The 14,938-nt window shown below is 41.8% G+C and overlaps 1 protein-coding gene across 6 annotated transcripts in view; it reads left to right on the top strand.

Moving 5' to 3' along the window:
• The window catches only part of RBMS3 (RNA binding motif single stranded interacting protein 3), a 773,699-nt gene that overhangs the window by 623,307 nt on the left and 135,454 nt on the right, over window positions 1-14,938 (top strand). For all 6 annotated transcript variants that reach the window (XM_065932912.1, XM_065932913.1, XM_065932916.1 and 3 more), the window contains exon 8: window positions 12,516-12,562. In XM_065932912.1, the coding sequence (XP_065788984.1) occupies window positions 12,516-12,562 (47 nt within the window). The remainder of the gene's footprint in view (window positions 1-12,515; window positions 12,563-14,938) is intronic.

Below are 14,938 nucleotides of genomic sequence, written 5' to 3' on the forward strand. Positions count from 1 at the left end.
CTACTGTTTCCATTGGCTATATCACAGTGCATGACAGCTACTTGTCCAAATCTCTTTTTTAATGAGACCTTGGGGGAATAGTTAAGATGTATCTATCAGCATACCTAGGTTCTGCAAATAGTCCTTTTAACTTTGAAGTAAAGAGAATTTTTATATATACGATCTTGAAAAGAGAAATTGTCTCTTGGGCGACATGACAGCTCTTGGAGTTAAGTGTGATAATCAGCCCACCAGATGTAGTTCTTTTCATTTCATGTGTTTTGCCTGTAATTTGGAGAGCAGACTCAAGGTGAACGACCCTTCTAATCTCAAAAGAATTCTTCCCATTGGCACATAAACTTGAATTCTCAGTCACTCAGCATGAAAGCTTTCTTAGTTAAATGTCCTTATTTTAAAACTGCCGGATCTAATATTTACTAACCTATGATCACTGAAGGTAAAAGACAAGTCTTGTAAATTCCTGTGATAGTGTAAGTTTGGATAAAATATGATTGATGATGAGCTCTAGTCCTCTGCCTTCTCTTTACTCCCAAGCAAGAGGCTAGAAAAACTCACTCGTGTTCTTGGGGAGGAGATGTGGGGGAATTAGGAGGGGCTCAAGGCTGAGAAGATTACATCACGCATTTACAAGGAGAAGGGCTGATGGTTTATCACCATGTCTCCTGTGGACCCTTGATGCAGTTCCTGTGGACCAGGGCAACTATGTGGGGTACCAGTCAACTGGGGGACTTTTTGAATGGTTGGCACTGTCTTGGCAGCCCACCAGTCACAAGATGCAGAGTGGTCCCCATCAATATTTTATTTTTTTATTCTCTTTTTTTTTATTCATTTTTTTTTTTTATTAGTTGGAGGCTAGTTACTTCACAACATTTCAGTGGGTTTTGTCATACATTGACATGAATCAGCCATAGAGTTACACGTATTCCCCATCCCGATCCCCCCTCCCACCTCCCTCTCCACCCGATTCCTCTGGGTCCTCCCAGTGCACCAGGCCCGAGCACTCGTCTCATGCATCTCACCTGGGCTAGTGATCTGTTTCACCATAGATAATATACATGCTGTTCTTTCAAAACATCCCACCCTCACCTTCTCCCACAGAGTTCAAAAGTCTGTTCTGTACATCTGTGTCTCTTTTTCTGTTTTGCATATAGGGTTATCGTTACCATCTTTCTAAATTCCATATATATGCGTTAGTATACTGTAATGATCTTTATCTTTCTGGCTTACTTCACTCTGTGTAATCGGCTCCAGTTTCATCCATCTCATTACAACTGATTCAAATGAGTTTACTTTTGGCTGTGCTGGGCCTTCATTGCTGTGCAGGCTTTGTCTAGTGTGGAGAGCAGGATCTGCTCTCCAGTTGCAGTTCATAGACTTTGAATTACTGTGGCTTCTCTGTTGCAGATGTGGGCTTTAGGGCTTGTGGGTTCAGTAGTTGTGAAGCATGGGCCTAGTTGCCCTGCAGCCTGTGGAATCTTTCAGGCCAGGGATCGAACCCATGCCCGATGCTTTGGCAGGCAGATTCTTAGCCACTGGACCACCAGGGAAGTCCCCTATCAATATGTAAGCTGAAGCTTACAATTTGCATGTGACATCAAACCATACCTGGGATCTGGAAGGATACAGATCATTTAGCTAGATACCCGAGACTTTCACCTATGTAGCTACATGCGCTTGTCCTGGAAGTAACCTCAACATCTTATATTTTTTGCCTGATTTACCTGTGTGGGGTTTAATAGTATGTACACTGCAACCCTGACTGTAAAACAACCATCAATTAAAGACAAAATACTATTTTAAATACCACTAAAAAAGAGGAGAAACTTGCCAAACTCTCGAATGCCATCAAGTATCCTGTTAGCCTCGATTTCACAGATATTAAAAAGTAAAGCAAAACTATGTCTTGGAATTTACGAAGATCAGTCATTTAGACTGAGGTGAAAACAGAAGCACCTACATAGAATATGGCAATGTTCTCTTGTCTCTTTTATGATTTTCAATCAAGGCTTCCTTTAACTTTGGTTTTAATGACAGACTTCAGACTAGAACTTGTTCTCTTTTCACCAGACTTTGAGACCTTTAGCTACATGATACCATGCAGGTAGTGCTACTGGTAAAGAAGCTGCCTCCCAATGCAGGAGACATTAGAGACACAGGTTCGATCCCTGGGTCAAGAAGATCCCCTGGAGGAGGACATGGCAACCCACTCCAGGGTTCTTGCCTGGAGAAGCCCATGGACAGAGGAGTCGGGCAGGCTGTAGGGGTCCCAAAGAGTCAGAAAGGACAGAAGCGACTTAGGGTGCACCCACACACATAATGCTGTGATACCTTTTATTCTGCTTCCCTCTGAACAATGCTTTTTTTGTGTGTGCAGTCATAGATTTTTGCAGTCTTAATTCTGTGTCTGCATCTTTTTTATCTTGTCCTTTTCTATTGCTGGATAGGGGATAACATCTCTGTCTGATATGAATGTTATAGCAAAAGCTGAAAAGAGGAAATATCATGATGGCAAAGTGCATAAGCCTCAGCGTAACTCCCCTTGATGGTCTTTTCTCGAACACAAGGAGGCAAATCTTCTCTATTCTCTGCATATTTTTGCTATTTTCTTTCTAAGTGATAGGTCTCCTGCATTTCGTTTAATTGATTCCTGACAGACCTCTGGAGATTTCAAGATGACTTTTAACAATCTTCTATTCTTTGCTTTCAGGGTCAGGCACCTGGATAAGGAGGGGCCTCAAGTCCCTCTTGGATTCCTGCTGATATTATGGTTCAAATGCACTAGCTACCCTGTTGCATCAGGAAGCTCTCTTAGTGACCCCAGTAATCACTTTGCTTCTCCCTATCTCTGCTAATCAAAAATCAAGGGCTGAGATACTGTCTTTAGAAGTTCGATTGAGTTCACTTTAATTTTTTTCTAAGGAAATCTTACTGGCAAAATAAAAATTCAAAGTACCCCAGCTCCATTTTCAGATATAAATTTGGGACTTCTCTGGCATTCTAGTGGTTGGAGGTCTGCACTTCTGCTGCAGGGGGCACAAGTTCAATCCCTGGTAGGGCAACAAGATCCTGGATGTGATGTGGCACAGCAAAAAAAAAAAAAAAAAAAAAAGAGCAAGAACCAAATATAAATTTAACTGAAGTCCAAATTCAAAATTTTCAAGTCATATGTTCATCCACTAATTCACTGAACAAACATTTGATGAGTCTGTTATGTTCCAATAACTGGCTTGGGAAGAGGAGATATCAAGATGGAATCAGGCAGGAGCCCATTTAGGAGAGGCACACAAGTGGCATGTGTGGTCAGATTCACTCCCGTCCTGCATCATGGGGGCAGAACAAAGGCAGGAGTTAAGGCTCCATGGAGACAAATGACTTTTAGAGGCCACAACATTTAGTCTGAGGCTGGAGAAGGGAATTTCCACATTCCCTCAGTGCTCCACAGTTTCCAGCTAACACCTGTAGCCACAAAGGCCCAGAGGTCACACTACAGGACAGGGTGAGTGTCTGTCTGAGTTGGTGAAGGGTGGGGTGTGGAATCGCACAGGAAAGTGGCCGAGGTCAGAGGTACACACACATTTGATCATGAAGGGCTCTGTAAGCCGTGATTTATCCCTTCAGTGACACCATGCTGGTTGGATCTGCCCGCTGTAAGAACAAATTTCCCAGCACAGTGTTATGGCTGGTGGGTTGAAAGGAAGGTGGAAGCAGAGGCTGAAGAGAATACTTTCTATGAGAGGATAATAGTAAACACCCAAATAAGAAACGATAACTTTAGAAGATACTGACGATACGTGCACTTACTAATTAATCTTGGCAGTGATTAAAACTGGAACTCAGTTTAGATACTTGATTTTGAGACCCAGATTTGGGGCTCCACTGATAACAGTAGTTGGGATCAGAAGGTGAATGTCATCACGACACAGAAGGAGAGAGAAGGAGGGAAGCCCTCATCCTGAGCGCTGACATCTCAAAGCAGATGGAGTGAGTAACACCAAAGAAGAAAAAGTGCCCTGAGTGATCAGAAGGAAATGAGGGGAGAGGCTCACAGTGCTTTGAGGCTTCAGGGACTATGAAAATTAGAATGTGTTGTGAGCCAGTTCACCGGTTGGTTGGCCTCTTTTACGGGACGGTTTCTAGGATTTTTGTCCCATCCAGGACCATGCAGTGTTGGCCCCCTTCTGTAGGTTGGGACATTTTCCTGTCTCCCATCTCATTGGTTCCTCACCTTCTCTTTAGCGGGATTTCCCTGGTGACTCAGTAAAGAATCTGCCTGCAATGTGGGAAACCAGGGTTTGATCCCTGGTTTGGGAAGATCCCCTAGAGAAGGGAATGACTACTGACTCCAATATTTTTGCTTGGAGAATCCCGTGGACAGAGGAGCCTGGCGGGCTACTGTCCAGGGGTTGCAAAGAGTCAGACATGACTGAGAGACTTACACATTCCCACATTTCTCTTCAGAAGAGGGACTGGCTGCTTGCAGCCCAGGGAGCATCCCTTCAGCAGGTGAGAGCAGATACCTGCCTTACATGGTGAAAGGTTGTTGCTGAACCATAAGACGCCGGGATTCTTGGCCTCCGGAGGAGACGAATTCAATCTGGGGCCAGAGACAAGGCTGGATCGCTTAGAGCTTTTGTGTAATAAAGTTTTATTAAAGTATAAAGGAAATATTGGAGAAGGAAATGGCAACCCACTCCAGGATTCTTGCCTGGAAAGTCCGATGGATGGAGGAGCCTGGGAGGCTGCATGCAGTCCATGGGGTCAGAGTCGGACACGACTGAGCGGCTTCACTTTCACGGAAAGGAAATGACTCAACGTGAATCAAAGATGGTGGCCAGGAGAAATGGGCTGATGTTTGTTTAATAAAAAGAATAAAAAATAAATAAATAAAGTATAAAGGAAATAGAGAAAGCTTCTGACATAGGCATCAGAAGGGGACAGAAAGAGTACCCACCTTCTAGTCTTCAGCTGTATGTTATATAGTCACTGACAGTCTGTTAATGAAAAGAAAGGAATGTCTTAAAACTCAGAATGGCACCAGACAATTTATCCCAGGCTATAAAACGATTGACTTGAATCTTGTAGAAGAGCAGATTACCAAACAAATAGTTTCATTTACATAGATTAGGGGAACAATATCTGAGTATAACATACCAGTTTGTCAAGTAGATTGAGCCATTTGGCGGAACTTACAGAGTCTGGGGTAAATGCGTAACACATTAACATATCTTAAGACAAACATTTCCATAAGAAAAACGTATTGGTTAACTCAAAGTTTTGAGAATAGTTAGCTTCAGGTGAAACCAGGTGTCAGGGCAACACAGCATTCTAAGAGAAACCTCCTTTTAAATTTGTATAGAGAAGGAAAAAATATATCTCTAATTTGTTTCCTCCTGCCACTTAAGAGAGATAAAAATGTCTGACACTTGCAGCCTATTTCCTCCATGTGAAGACCCCTGGCCTTCCTGCCTGTTATCCTCTCAATGGTTGACCACCTCTTGCAGGAGACACAGACCACTCAGTGGCCATGTATCCATGGCAGAACTGCCCCCAGGAAAGCCCCGCCACTTGCCTCTTCTGAAAGCCAGCAGGTCATGCTCCTATATCCCCATTCAGCAAGAGCCCCTGACTTCAGTTTTGCCCTGAGCATATTATTTCCTAGGATTACTGCCTCTCTTAACTGAAGGTGAAAAGCCCTTTCTTTGGCCAAAAGCTTGACTGGGTTTTGATCATTTTGGGGTTTTCTGGTGATTTTTATCAATTGCTCTGAATGGCTTGGATATCCACACTTCAGGGATCACATATGACATCTTCACCTTCTCAGTCAGTTTGTGCTTTGGATTTGTAAATTTTTACTAACTTCTACCACTAGAGTCACTGTACTATTAACCTTGTAGTTTCAGCCTTTATTCTTGACCCCTTGCCATTCTCAAGCTGGTAAAATATAAATATAACAAAGTTATATTACAGAGATATTACTTTGCCAACAAAGGTCCATCTAGTCAAAGCTATGGTTTTTCCAGTAGTCATGTATGGATGTGAGAGTTGAATGATGAAGAAAGCTGAGCACCGAAGAATTGATGCTTTTGAACTGTGGTGCTGGAGAAGACTCTTGAGAGTCCCTGGACAGCAAGGAGATCCAACCAGTCCATCCTAAAGGAGATCAGTCCTGGGTGTTCATTGGTAGGACTGATGCTGAAGCTGAAACTCCAATCCTTTGACCACCTGATGCAAAGAGCTGACTCATTTGAAAAGACCCTGATGCTGAAAAAGATTGAAGGTGGGAGGAGAAGGGGACGACAGAGGATGAGATGGTTGAATGGCATCACTGACTCAGTGGACATGAGTTTGAGTAAACTCTGGGAGTTGGTGATGGACAGGGAGGCCTAGCTTACTGTAGTCCTTGGGGTCACAAAGAGTCAGACACGACTGAGCGACTGAACTGAACTGATAGTACAAAGGTTTCACTACAGAAGCCATACCTAAACATTTATAATGCATTATACTTTAAGTCATTTTCACATATCATCTTTGCAACCCCATAGACTGTAGCCCACCAGGCTCCTCTGGCCATGGGATTCTCCAGAAGATCTTTCCAACCCAGAGACTGAACCCACGCCTCTGCCTCAGCAGAAGGATTCTTTATCACTGAACCACCAGGGAACCCTCTGCTGTAAAGAAACTGCCTACCAATGTAGGAGACCTGGGTTCCATCCCTGGGTTGGGAAGATCCCCTGGAGGAGGGCGTGGCAACCCACTCCAGTATTCTTGCCTGGGAAAGTCAATGGACAGAGGAGCCTGGTGGACTACAGTCTATGGGGTTGCAAGAGTTGAACACGACTTAGCGTCTAAGCAACAAATATAATTTTTAAGTCATTTTGTTTCATTTACTGAATTCTTATGATAACCAGCTAACAGTTGCAAATAGGGTTTAAATTAGTTGCAAGAATTAAACTCTTTAAAAATGATACCCAGAAAACCAAGTTATCCTTTTCTTCATAGACTTCCTGAACTTAATCTTGTGCTAATTCAGTACACAATAGTAACTAAAATATATGACATTTACTACCTATTTATTAAAAGTTGCCTTAAATCTAATCTTAGAAGAGGGGGGATTTTTATAATTATTCATTTGTAACTAATCCAGTTACTTCCCTAGTACTTCCCTAGTGAGTACATTTTAAGCAGTACTTCCATAATTATTACCTCTACATTTAAAGTTATGAATATCAAATATCTTGCTCCTAAGTCAAACTGACATGTCTCAAAGTATCCACTATGATTACTGGAAATAATTTTGGTATCCTATGTTGACCAAACAAGATGCAGAACCTAAAAGTTGAAAATTATGTGTTATTCATTAGACAAAACTGAGGACTTAAGCCTGGGACACAGAATCTCAGATCATTCTCAGAGACCACTTCCAAAGAGGTAGGGAAGGAGCCAGGATATACAGAGATTTTTGCAACAAAGATCAGGTAGTCAGAACATCAAAAGATTAATTTTAATTAAGAAAAACAAGGTGGCTCAATGTAAGGAATTTAGTGCTTCCCTCTGTATGTGGCATTCCATGCCTTGCTTCAGACGTGTCCAACTCCTTGTGACCCCGTAGACTGAAGCCCGCCAGGCTCTTCTGTCCATGGACTTTTCCTAGCAAGAATACTGAAGCGGGTTGCCATACCCTCCTGCAGGGGATCTCTCTGACCCAGGAATCGAACCAGTGTCTGCTGCATCTCCTACAATGAAGGCAGATTCTTTACTGCTGAGCCGCTGTGGAAGCCCCCTTCCTCTATATGGGAAGATGAAAAATTCAGGGCTCGTTGAAATCACCCCTTTGACATGCACCTCAGCTGTCTATGGCCAGTATCCTGTGCTTTCTCATCCTGAGACTCCTCAAGGTGTACATGTGTGGGTGACTGCAGTGACTGATGACTTGATGATGGGCATCCCGTTTCATCCTGAGTTCCCACAGGACTCAACAGGACAGCTGAAATGTGATGACTTGATGGTTGCAAGATCTTTGTTTACTGATATAGCTGGCAACATTTTTTTTCATTGACATCTAATTGACTCCTGTGAACTACATTTTAAAATTTCTATTTAGTTCTTACAGACTCTGTCTGGAAAGACTAGAAATAACCCAATTATGACTGAAATACTAAGAGAAAACTCAAGTGCTACTGGAAAAATGACACCCCCCCCCCAAAAAAAACTCCCTTTCTTTTCGAAGTAAATCATAAATGCTTTAATCTACAAATAATGTGAACTTAACATATGGAAAATATCTGTGAATTTATTAAAAATCCTTTTCAAAAGAGAACGAGAGAATTAAACATCACTTTTCTACTTATGTGGTGTGACATTTTCGCTTTGTTCCAAGTTATTTTACCTTTTTTGTGACTCTGGAGTTTGTAAACATGCCATAAAATTTGGTAATTACATAATGACAATTTCATGGTCCTAGTTCAGTATAAAGGTGGCTAGACAGAGCAGCAAATCGATTTTCTTTTTTACCTTGTGCAAAGGAAGAAAGGAAATGGAATGCAAAATCCGCATTAAGACCATGTTAGAATTGTGATTCAACAATCTGTTACACATGAAATGAAAACCAGGTGCGGCCCAGGTTGGTTACTGTGCTGTGGTGTTCAGCCAGCGGGTTATGCTCCAACGCCCCTTTGCTTAACCCATGTCTTGCCTTGTAACCCAGTGTTCCAAACGCTGAGCTCCGGTGGTGTCCTCTTGCCAAAGACCCTCAGAGGCAGGACTGACGCCAGACAAAACTATGAAGTAGATGAAACTTGGGTTCATCCGTGCCTTAGTTTCTCTCTACCTCCCTGTCCCCCAGTGTCTACCCTCGTCACCCATCGCTCGGGAGCTTTCCTCTGTTTTCTGGGTGCTCATGCTATTTCTTGTTGTCCAGTCTCTCATTTTAAACAACATTTATTTATTTATTCAACGACCTCAGGTATTAGGTGTCTGTGGTGTGTGAAATCTTCCCTGTATCAAGCAGGCTCAGTAGTGGGGGCTTGAGGGCCTAGTTGCTCCACAGCACGTGGGGTCTTAGACTGAGCCTGCGTGCCCTGCATTGCAAGGCTTCTTCACCACTGGACCATCAGGGACGTCTCCCAGGCCCTCTTTGTATCATTTTTCTACCAATAGGAGCCAAGCAATCAAGACCTTCCTACTTCCCTTCCAAATCTTACTTTTGACTGTTCTCACCAATGTTCTACTCCAAGTGGACTATCCGCCTTGCCCTTTTTATTCGTAAGACTTTTTCCATGATAACCCTTCTGCCTGAGCTGGCCTCCACCTCTCATCTCCATCTATGGAAATCCTAAGCATCTTCAAGGTTCCACTGAACTCTACCTCCTGCAGGTGCCTTCCCGGAGCACCCCGGCCTGCCCACTCACCACTTTATCCATACTCTCGCAGGATGCTTACCATGTGTTGCCTTGTGTTATAATAATATTTCCATGTGTGTCTTGTGTCTAGGCACTGTGCAAGGCACTTCACAAATGTAATGTCTCACATTTTACAACAATTGTATGACATAGGTGTTGCCATACCATGTAACAAGGAAACTGAGGCTCAAATAAATGAAATAACTTGCCCAAGGTCCCAGTGCCAGAAAGCAACAGAGCTAAGACTTGAACCCAGGTCCAAAACATGTGTCCTTTCCACTAAATCATATGGCTTTCTATTTAATTCTTTCCATCTTCTAAAAGATGAATGGGCATTTAAGATGCAGGAAAAGGCCAATGTAAACTTTCTGATTATCAAATACTATCCAACAAAGGAATAGAATTTTGTGATAATTACCATGTTCTTTACTAGACCTGATGGTTAACTATAATCCATGAGGAATTCAAGTCAAATGTGAAAGAAAAAAAAAAATCCTTACTTAACATTGCCAAAACAAATATACATGGCATAGAAAGAGAATATTGATGACAATTTACAAGTCAAGAAAGGCTGGGGAGCATTGGTCTTTGAGCATTGCAGTTCAAGGAAAAGGAGTAAACTTGGCTACCTACAAGTTTCCTGGGATTTAAACAATTTGGTCTGAAAATACAATGATCATCTAAATCTCCTATTAACTAACACTATCTTTGCTGAGTACACAGCCTGTTTTTTTGTTTTGTTTTGTTTTTCATTCTGTCTTTTGTTTGACATCTTGGGTAAGTTACAGGAGAGACGCTTAGGGTTTCTAAGCAGGAAATCTCATCTCAGACGGATCATCTTGAGGACCCAGAACCATAGAGTCTAGCCTGGACAGGTCGCTTCTGGGGGGTCTTCAGCCTCGGGCCAGCCTCCCACCCGTCACATGGTGGAAGCCCATCCAGGGGAGAATTTAGATTTAGAATCTGTATGCTTTGACATCAGTATCTTTGCTTCCCCCAAGGTGGGAGAAATCTGTCTTCATATCTGCTCTTTTATTCTCGTCTCATTTCCTGGGTCTCAGCTTGTCGCACTATCAGATTATATTTCTTTAGCCAGAGTTATCAGTAATCCTGTGTTCCCAGTACATCTCTGTCTCAGCTTTGTTTGCAAACTTCATTTCAATTATGTATGCTTCCTCAATGTCAATTCCATTTATAGATGGTCCTACATTTTTGTTCCACATACCAATCTTAACAATAAGTTTTAAAGTATTTTCCAGGGAAGACAATGCATCTAAGCTCAATGTAGCAGGCCATCCTGGACTTCAGGCTCCATCTTAGAAAGTCTGAGAATTTTCATTTTGGGTATATTAATTCTTAGGAATTCAATGAGTTGAATTAGGAAAACCACCTTCAACCGCACTGGAAAAGAAACTCAAACACAAAAGCTCTTTTTTCTTTTAAGTGTTTATGGTTTTCCTAGCCCTCTACAAAAGTCTTCAAAGCTAGTTTATTTTTTTCTTACTTATTATTTTGAAACAATTGCATATTCACAGGAAATTGTGAAAGAAATGAACAGGAGGTCTTGTTTACCCAACACTCATCTCACCCAATGGTTACATCTTACATAATAGCAGTGCATTATCAAGCCAGTTTCCCTGTTAGCTCAGCTGGTAAAGAATCTGCCTGCAATGCAGGAGACCCTGGTTTAATTCCTGGGCTGGGAAGATCCGCTGGAGAAGGGAACAGCTACCCACTCCAGTACTGTGTCCTAGAGAATTCTGTAGGTATAGTCTAGAGTCTGTAGGACTGTATAGTCCACAGTCTGTAGGACTGTATAGTCCATGGGGTCGCAAAGAGTCAGACACGACTGAGCGATTGTCACTTTCACTTTCATCAACCCAGGTGCTCGATGTTGGATTAACTTACTTTTAAGTTTCAAAAAAGGGAAAAAAAAATGTCCAGCCTAGATAGCCTAGTCAGCCTTCCATTTCATCCTATCTGTCTCTGCCCACAAGCGATAACTAGGCTGACAGTCCCTGAAGACAAAGAGTGGTGCATCCACATGGCCACAGAGAGATGATCCATGGGGTTCATGCAAAATCCCATTCTGTGTCACAGTGGGACTATGGACAGGCACACCCAGCAGAAGATTTGGGTTGCAATCTGATTCTGCCTCCAACCCTGTGACCTTGAACAAGTCACTTGACCCCTCCAGGCTTCCATGTCTGCATCCATCAAATGGAGAAAATATTTCTTCTGCCTATTCATAGAGTCCTTGTGGAGAAGGAAAAGGCTACCCCCTCCAGTATTCTGGCCTGGAGAATTCCATGGACTGTATAGTCCTTGGGGTCGCAAAGAGTCAGACATGACTGAGCGACTTTTACTTCACTTGTCTTGATGAGATGTGATGGTGTGCATGAAGGGGAAATGTAGATGTCAGTCAGCTATCATCAAATTTATATTCCTTTCTGTAATGACTGTCAGTTACAGAAATGTGGTTTTTCAGTGGCGGTGTTACCTTGGAAACAAAACAAAACTACCTCCTTGTTAGCCACAAGGCCGAGAGTTTCCATCACATGCAAATACCTTCCCTTTCCACAGTCTGAGTGGGACAGGTACCAGCAAGGTGCTGGACAGCTCCCTGTGATTCATTGCCTGCGGACCCTGAGGCGTGCAGTCTATTTTAAAATAAATATTTCTTAACACTTTCTTCTAAAAGGTCAAATGCATTTTAAGTAGCATTTATTTTTAACTCTTACCCCAGGATCCATTATTACCTTTTCTTTTTTCCATGCTGAGAGATATACAATGGGTGTTCTTGAAAAGAATGAGAAATTAAAAGGCTACCAGATTAGACAGTGCATGGCATATGAAGTAGAAATGAAGACCATCCAAAATGCATTGTTCTTTGGTTTGTCTGGATATATAATATAAATTCCCTTACTCAATGGTGGATTCTGGTGTTCAGGTAGTAAAAATGTTAGTTTTGGCAGTAAGGGGGGAGAAGTATATAGGAATAAGTAAACTTAAATCGTAGAATGTAAAGATAAAAAGTCTGTGTGTGTACTGAATGCTTTCGACATTACCATAAAAACATTAAGACCCATTTTCTCCCTTCTTCCCCCCATTATACAGGCTGGCATGGCCCTGACCTATGACCCCACAGCTGCCATACAGAATGGGTAAGTAGATCACTTTTTCTATGTTTTAATTGCTAAGGTATCTCTGAACTCTGAAATCAGTACTGGAGAAAAATGTTCAAATCTTTCTTTTTGTTCTAAACAAAAATGTAAATCAGACCTTTCTCAGCAGTGCATTTCTTTTCCTCCTGTGAGTGACTCTGATTTCAGTGGCGTCACCCATGCTTACAAAGCTTCTGTCCATATTCCATCTCTCTCCCCCTCTTTCACCTGAGAAAGAGCGGTGTGAAGGGAGGAGTACAGACTGGTCTGGGAGAAGTGTCTGTGTTTCTCTAGGGTTAGAGCATCGATCCTGCTAGGTTTCAATAATTGTGGCCTGTGCCCAGGCTCATTTCAACATTAATAAAGCTTCTATGCTTGCCTCTGGCTCTCAGAGGAAGGGTAACACACGGAATCAAGTTAGTAACACGGTGATTGTACTTTCATACTCCATTTTAATAAGCATCTGGAAGTTTGCAGACTCTTACTTAGGACAATTAATATAGCCTAAACTTTTCCTCTGAAAAAAATCAAACTTAAGCTACATAATCCAGCATCTCTAAAAGTCTGTCATTCTGAATATTCTTTGGTTGAAACTTTCTTCTTACTTTCCAATTCCTTTCCTTTACCTTGGCCATCCTGCAATGAACCAACAAACTGAAGAATAATTATTATTCTTATTTTCACAGTCTTTTATCTTAGATTTCTCCAAGGCTTTCAATTTTCTGTCTTCCAGTCTCTAAAGAATTAGTCAGAATGAAGGTCTCATTTAAGACCAACTTAGAGGATAGAAGGACTGTAACTTCATTTTATACTTGGTCAGCTTAATGGGTCATTTATTCATTCACTCAGCGAACATCCATTAAGTCTTCCAAGCACAGTACTATGCACTGCAGGCTTTAAAAAAAACAATGCATCTGTGTAAAACAAGGGCTCGAGAAACTCATGGTCGACCTTCCATGAAAGAGTCAACACAGTAAATGATAGTCTAGGATAGAGATCTATTCCTTTGTCTCATGTTGATTAAAACTTCTCTAGGGGCAAAAAGTAATGATAGCTCTCCATTTATCCAGTAAGCCTTCTCGTATTTCCAACAAGGCACTCTAAACATGGTGGTCAGAAAGTAAAGACAAGAAGTAAAGATACAGAGAATAAAGCCCTCTAGAGTCATACTCTATAGCTGAGAAGATAACATAGTTAATTCAAAAGACACAGAATATGGCATTATATGCTCAGAGAGTGACAGAAGACAAGTGTATATTTTAAGGGAATGGCATTTATTGAACACATACTATGTACCATGTAATTTATATTTGTAATTTAATAGTACATGTTCTTGGAGTCTAATATATGTAAAAATACTTGTAATTACAATTAGAAATGCATATGCACACTGGAAAATAGAAATAATTGAATTAATACACATGTTCATTAACTAAATTCATCAAGTGTTTGTGTTTGCATATGTGTATATGTGTGTATAAATATATGAATCCATCTACCTGTCTGTACTATATATCCACACATCTGCTTATTATAAAGATCTTCTTGCCCAAGGTTCTAGGTCAATTATTAGAGATGCCCCAGTGTCCTAGACCTGGGCTGGAACGAGAGAGTACTTTGCTTTAGTCAGTCATCTTTCCAATGCACAATTTAAAATCTGAATCTTTCCCCAAAGACCTAAGTGTCCAGACTTTCATTGTGACTCATGACCAACCTGAAGAGAAAAAAATTGGGGTCTCAACCTGTAATCTGAGCAGCCGCAGTCTGAACTTTGGTGATGCCCTGTTAGGGGCCATGAGGACTGCCTGGTCCCCAGGGACTGTGTCTCCCTCCCAGGTCTCCATCTACACTGTACAGAGGTCAACCGCAGGTATATACGTCCACCTTCCATCATCCTCCCTGTGATGTCTGTCTCTGTGCACTTTATATTAACAGTAGAACATTGTATTCTTTGAACTATTTCAACAGTTGCAAAAGTGGTTCATCCTGTCCTACTGCCCACATAGACTTTAACAACAATGAACAATTTCCCTCAGGAAGCAAATTGCAGTTAAGATGCTCAGGATACCATCGTCTTGATTGTATGCACTCTCATCTGATAAAGAACTTTGCATCATCCAGCAGGCCCTGTCTTCAGGGTTGCCTTGTCCACTGAATATTTCTTTCAGCCTGTAAAAGTCAAGTCTTTCCCACCTACAAAGAGGGTAGAAGCAAAACAGTCCTTTTATGAACTTCCCTGGTGGTTCAGTGGATAAGACTCCATGCTTCCAATGCAGGGGGTACAGGTTCAATCCTGGTCAGGGAACAAAGATCCCACATGCCGTGTGGTGCAGTCAAAAAACCAAGACAATCTTTTTCTGCCCATAATTTGTAGTG

The sequence above is a fragment of the Muntiacus reevesi genome, chromosome 4 (assembly GCF_963930625.1).
Source record: "Muntiacus reevesi chromosome 4, mMunRee1.1, whole genome shotgun sequence".
In the NCBI taxonomy this organism is placed as follows: domain Eukaryota; kingdom Metazoa; phylum Chordata; class Mammalia; order Artiodactyla; family Cervidae; genus Muntiacus; species Muntiacus reevesi.